This window comes from Hippocampus bargibanti, linkage group LG06 (genome assembly GCF_051943395.1).
Source record: "Hippocampus bargibanti isolate YZ-2025 linkage group LG06, ASM5194339v1, whole genome shotgun sequence".
Taxonomy (NCBI): domain Eukaryota; kingdom Metazoa; phylum Chordata; class Actinopteri; order Syngnathiformes; family Syngnathidae; genus Hippocampus; species Hippocampus bargibanti.
The window spans coordinates 20,772,665-20,778,849 of NC_142739.1; the positions used below are offsets into that span (position 1 = coordinate 20,772,665).

Sequence of the window (6,185 nt, forward strand, 5' to 3'; positions counted from 1 at the left end):
GCATCTACAAGGATGGCGCCTATGTGTCGTGGAATGTAGAAACAGCAGTGTGACATTTGACATGCGCATCTTCAGCTGTGTTTCATACAAAGCAATTGTTAGCTCCAAACAGTTTTTACTAACAGTTAGAGCCACCAGGTATCAGCCTAAGACTTTCACGCAGAATTCAAATTCTTACTCACTGTCTTGGTTTTGTTTGTTTTTGTGCCGAAAGAATAAAGAATAAATGGGGGTTTGCAAGTGCAGGAGAAGTGAGTCTTTGGGGGACAACGGTCATTACAGTGGGCAGCTGATCATGTTATCAGGTTACAGGGTGCATGAAAGGGTAGATTTTACACTTCAGTTCGGCGTTTTGTATGAGTGTGTCTCCTTGGTGAATCGGAACATGGCGGAGTCGCGGTTAGATCTGTCTTATAAGACTAATAATAATATACTTTATTTTAAGCGCCTTTCAAAGCTCTCAAGGACACTTTACAGTCACAGACAAGCATAGGTACTATAATAAATAACATACAACCACAACTAGAATACAATTATAAATAGAAACAAGAGAACGTGCTACACAGAAAATGCAATGTTAAATAGGTGGGTGTTGAGATGGGATTTGAAGGTGGGAAGAGAATCGATGTTACGAATGTTGGGAGGAAGTGAGTGTGGGGGCAGAGCAGCTGAAAGCTGTCCCCCATCGTGCTGAGACAGGCAGGGGGGGGTCTTGTAGTTCTTCTATTTGTGATTCAAATCTTGGCCGTGTTTTTTTTAATACATACAGAAAGGGTGACAAAGTCATATTTTGCCGTGGGCCGCATTGTAGTTACGGTTTCCTCTCGGGGGCCGTTATGAATTTTGGGAAGCCATTAGCATGGTTCATTCCCTCTACATATTACATACAGTGCGCACAACAAATTAATAAATAACTAGTTTACAAACGAAGTCAAAAATAATGCCTGTTATTGTGGTTCACATGGGACACTGAAATTTTGGTTCAGAGCCACTGCATACGCACGCATCTCAAATTAGCTTTTCGCCTTTTTGACTTTAGCAATTAGCTTCTTTACCCTTTCAACTTTAGCAAGCATCATGGAATTTCACGTTTGATTTGCTTTCACGGGCCAAATAAAATGATGTGGCGGGCCAGATTTGGCCCCCTGCCCTTGACTTGGACACCTGTGATATATAGGTTTTTCATTCCTGTCACACAAAAATCAGATTGCATAGGCTTCAGCTTCCCGAATATGGAATTATGACTGTAGACAGAAAATGAATTGTCAGGACCATACCATTTGTGATTGTTAGGTGGTGGTGGGAGGGTGAGCTGGGACACTCACCTCGTGTCCTCTGCCTAATAGACTTCATTGTCCAATAATTTGCCAAATATTTTTCAAAGTGTGATGAAAGTGTTCAGTAAACATCCTTCCCATCCCAATTCGCTTCTTTCTTGGATCACTGTGACTCCCCCCAAAAAAAGTACAATTTTCTCTCTATTCTCTTTCTAGATGTACCAGTAGGGGTGGCGGAGGTGACTATTTCCAGCAGTGAACCCCACCCAGGCTGCGACGACACTACTGGCTCGTTCAGCGCCAGCCCCCACGTAAGCACATTCCTGCATGCAAAAAAAATGCCGTCTGTGATTTATCTGGACACAAATTAGAAAATTGTTATCTTACGATTTGTGTGTGTGATTGTTTGATGATTATCTTAGTGATCTTGTTCATTGCAGCCCACGGAAAGCCGGAACAGAGAAGATGATGAAGAAGACGAAGAGGAGGAAGCTGAGGAAGACAAAGTTGCGGAATGCAGCAGAGAGCAGAGGAGAAAACGGCTGAATGATTTACTTTTGACCCTGCAGCATTCATAAGATAACGCACGAGTTGAGGCAAGTGGAGCGTGAGACACAATTTAGTCGCGTTTGTAGAAAGTCAACACGGCCTTGAGAACATCCAAACCCCAAACGGGAAGCTGTATTCAAACCTGGTACCTCTGCACTGAGGTCGACGATCCAACCGCTACACCACCGGGTCGCCGGGGGTATTTAATTCGTTCACTGCCATTCCTGAATTTATTTGGGAATTGCAAATGATAGAGAGCACCATTCCCAATTTTGTTAGGGTTTTGGTTTTTCTCGCTGGGGGTGCCGATATGGTCCTGGCAAGACCTGTGGCAATGTTTTTTTTTTCCTTCCACAAGGGGGCAGCATTTTCCTTTTTTCCATGTTAGCGCTTTGTTATAGCTTCAGCTGTTGTTAAAGCGCTATATAAACCAATATGTATTGTATTGCATTGTATTTTGGACAGCCGCCCCCATTTCACGCTCATATAACTCCAGACCCATATAAAATAGGAACTAACACTTTTTTTCAGATGCAATGCAAGAATCTAAGGTTTGTTTACGCTGCATTGAATGTTTATGTAGACCTCAATATTCTGTCCTGGAATTTGAGTGAAAATGACAAAAACCCTGGAACTGACTGGAGTGGACACATTTTTGCACGTCTGCCAGTGAATGGGTTAATCAATTATTCAAATATCGTAAAAAATCTCAACAGTTTTGTAAATGATCTCAAAAATGTATATTTAAAAAGGAATTCAAGAGTCTTAAAACATATGCGCGGATGTATGAAGGCCGATGCGCCATTTTGGCTGTTCATTTTGATGCTCTACAGAGCGTTGCAGTGGGGCCGCGGGGCAACAGACGAGCAAGACAAAAATCCTTTGCAAATCGGTTCCCAAAACACTTGAAAAGCATTCAACCTCAAAGTCAACTCATCAACTTCTCAGTTTTAACTCCCAATAGTCATTGTACAAGCACTGATTGATTGACAGTATCTCCCCTCCCTGTAGGCAGAAGCACTCTAAGAAGAAAGGGACCAGGCACGCTCTCTCAAGACACACGGACAGGTGCTGCATTTGAATCATGAAAACAACACCCGTCAACAGCACCGAGGCCAGAGTGAAGTGAAGAGAATTTCAAATGGCGAGAAAGACATCACGCCGTGATCTGACAGCCACTGAACCGAACGCTCTGAAGGGCATCACACTAAGGATGAAACCATGGCAACACATCTTTTGTCCGGGACGAAAGAGAAGGGGGGGGGGGGGAAAGAGAGCGAGACAGAGGTAGGGAGGATCAACAAAAAAAAAACAGACCAGCTAAAATTAATTTGCACTAGTGCCCGAGCACGCTAAAGACACTAAACAAGTGTGTGTACAAACCCCCCCTTAAAAACACACACTTGCAATGCTTCTACTTGGGCACCTTAAAGCAAAACTGGGGGAAGGAACATCAAACCTCGGTGGTTCTTGGACTCCAGGCTTGGGAGAGCGCAAAACTAGGTCACTAATGAAGCTTTCAAAGTCACATTGCACCTTTATAGGGAAAGGGGAGGAAGCACGCCATCTTAAAAGCACTTGTTTGGCTATTCTTCGCTTTACAAGCGAGTGAATCCGAAAACACGGGTGGGAGGGTGGGAAGTTCTTGGGAAGTGAGGTTCTTCGTGAGAAGAGGAATTTTGGCACTGTTGCAAAAGAATTTCTAATAAGGTTTTGACAAAGATTATTTTTTTTTGGGTGCGCTGAAGAAATCAATGAATACGAGGAATCTTTATTGTGAACTCTTTTTTTTCTCCATGTATTGCTTCCTGGTAAGAAGGGAAGGTTAAATGTGTATTGACATACTTTTTAGACTGACTGCCTTTGAGAATGTTTCATTGACAATCAGAATGTCCCAGGGTGTTTAAAACTAACAGGAAAAAAAACAGGGAAAAAAGATGGCAAATATGAAATGATCAAGTAGAAGTGCCAAGCTGTCTTGTGTACAAGCAATACCCCCCCCCCCCTCCACACACACACCCAAATAAGACTATATACAGTAAAGTCTCGTTATATCGATATTCAAGGGAGTCCGAAAAAATATCGATATAACCGGGACTATCGATATATCCGACCCTGTTTGCATGTAATTTTCTCTGTGCGTGCATAGAAATAGTATCGATATAACCGGGACTATCGATATATCCGATATCGATATAACGAGACTTTACTGTATATTACATTATACCGTTATGTTTATTCTTTATTTTTGTGTACAGAATGTTTCAGTTAAGGGGCATCTGCTCACATCGTACAATATACAGTATAACATTTAGTTTTATGGACATAACAAAACTATATGACAAGATTTAACAATCCCATTGTGGTTTATTTTTTATTTTTCTTGTACAGCTGACCAATATACGAGACAGTTGTCATTAGACTATGATTGTATACGTTTTTTTTGTAATGTTTTCTAAACAAGCATGTTTCTTTTTGGTCAGTGATTTTTAAGTTTAAGGCTTTTTTTCTAAACAAGCCAAAAAAGTGCAATTTTTTTTGACTGTTTACATATCCTACACACACACACAAACATATATCCCCTCTTCCTTTTTATAAAACAGTGCATCGCTGCAAGTTATTAACTTTATAGCAAAGGTACACTTAAGTTATCTAGTTGGCATGATTTGTAACCTTTGCCTGCTGCCTCTAAAAACGTACATTTGAAAAACTAAACGTCATAGGAAATAAGATATTTTGTTATTGTTTTTGTTTTTGAATTATATATATATATATATATCCCATAATAAAAAGCATTTTATGTCAACCAGCTCCAAACAATGCAAACTCTTCTGTTTATAAGGCACAGGTGTCCAAGTCAAGGCCTGGGGGCCAAATCCGGCCAGCCATATCATTTGATTCGGCCTGCGAGAGCAAATAAAACTTGTGAAATTCCATGATGCTTGCTAAAGTATGAACCAAAATTTCTAATTGTCCCATGTAAGCCACAATAAGTCATCATTTTTACTTCAAATTTGAAAACTAGTCATTCATTAATTTTCTTTGCGCTCCATATGTAATATGTGGAGGGGATTAAACATTCTAGTGGCTTCTCCAAATTCATAATCGCCCCCGGAAGAAAACCCGTGGCCCACAGCAAAAAATTAATTTGATGCCCAATGTTATAAGGCAAGGGTCGGGAAACTATGGCTCACGAGCCATATATGGCTCTTTTGATGATTGTATCTGGCTTGTCGCTAAAACTAAATACATATTCTCGCTTTTTTGCTGTTCATTTCCTGTTTGGGCTGCAGTTGGTGGAAATCGCAATTTTGATTGGATAATAATGACCTAGGTTGAGCTGAACGCGCAATTTTAATTGGATAATGCTGACCTAAGGTGGCCGTTGATGTTCAAAGAGCAATTATGATTGGATGATACTGACCTAGTTGGCCATTCAGGTTGAAACAGGTAAACACCTCTTTTAAATAAGCCTGACGATTAAAAAAAAAGATAAGTATCGTACATTTCAGGTTAAATAGACCCTAGGATTCGCCTTTATCGAGAGAAAAGGTTCTGATTCTAATTTGCAATGAAACAGTCAAATGTAAGTGGCACTTTGACAAGCCCTGTGCTAACGTTAGCATCAATATACGTACTTCTACAAGTGACAGAAAAAAGCAAGTGTGGAAGCTAATGAGCCGTGTGCAGGCTAGCCCGCAGTAACTTCACGTATGGACCCAGCAAGTTGACTTTCATTGCAATCGTTTGGCTGGATTTTTACCAACCGTTTCGCCTCTTATCCAAGATGCTTCTTCAGCTAACTAAAGTCTTACTGGTAGTTTCGGCTATATGTATATCCCTACTGTCAAGATGTGGCGGTGCCGGACTCTGATATGATAGGTCCCTGCTCTCAGGTTGGGGGGAGCAGAGGACTAATCCCTGCGGCTCCACTGATTGCTTCTATTGTCCTGACTGACGACTGCCCTGATTGTCCAATTTGCCCTGGTATCACCTCATCAGCATAACTAAGCCTATGTTGCCTAAGCAGTCTATTGTACGAACGATCCAAATTGAACCTCACCCCACCATTTCGGTTAAAGGAAGGATTTTGCTGTCTTATGAAAATACATTCTGACATTTTGTTGAAATCACACACATATATATGTGGGAGTGTTTGCGCGTTTGTGTTTGTGTTGTTCTCACTGAAAAACATTTCTCAATATTTTCCTTTTATTGCTCTCTTAGTCAAAAAGGTTCCCGACCGCTGTTATAAATAAGGCAATTGTGTAATGGTGATTGGGGTGGGCATCTATTTTTCCATATTGGCCTAACAGTGGCACCTAGTGGTGTGTAGCCTGGCAAGGGTTTGTCCTCCAT

The 6,185-nt window shown here is 41.1% G+C and overlaps 1 protein-coding gene across 3 annotated transcripts in view; it reads left to right on the forward strand.

Moving 5' to 3' along the window:
- The window catches only part of LOC148896733 (uncharacterized), a 29,107-nt gene extending 24,893 nt beyond the window's left edge, over positions 1–4,214 (forward strand). For 2 of the 3 annotated variants that reach the window (XM_088998222.1, XM_088998223.1), the window contains exons 12-14: positions 1,494–1,588; positions 1,718–1,877; positions 2,842–4,214. In XM_088998222.1, the coding sequence (XP_088854348.1) occupies positions 1,494–1,588; positions 1,718–1,855 (233 nt within the window). In that variant the 3' untranslated portion in view covers positions 1,856–1,877; positions 2,842–4,214. Of the gene's footprint in view, positions 1–1,493; positions 1,589–1,717; positions 1,878–2,841 lie in introns of those variants that run through there. The other variant, XR_016115244.1, reaches the window with a different exon arrangement.
- Positions 4,215–6,185: the final 1,971 nt, after the last annotated feature.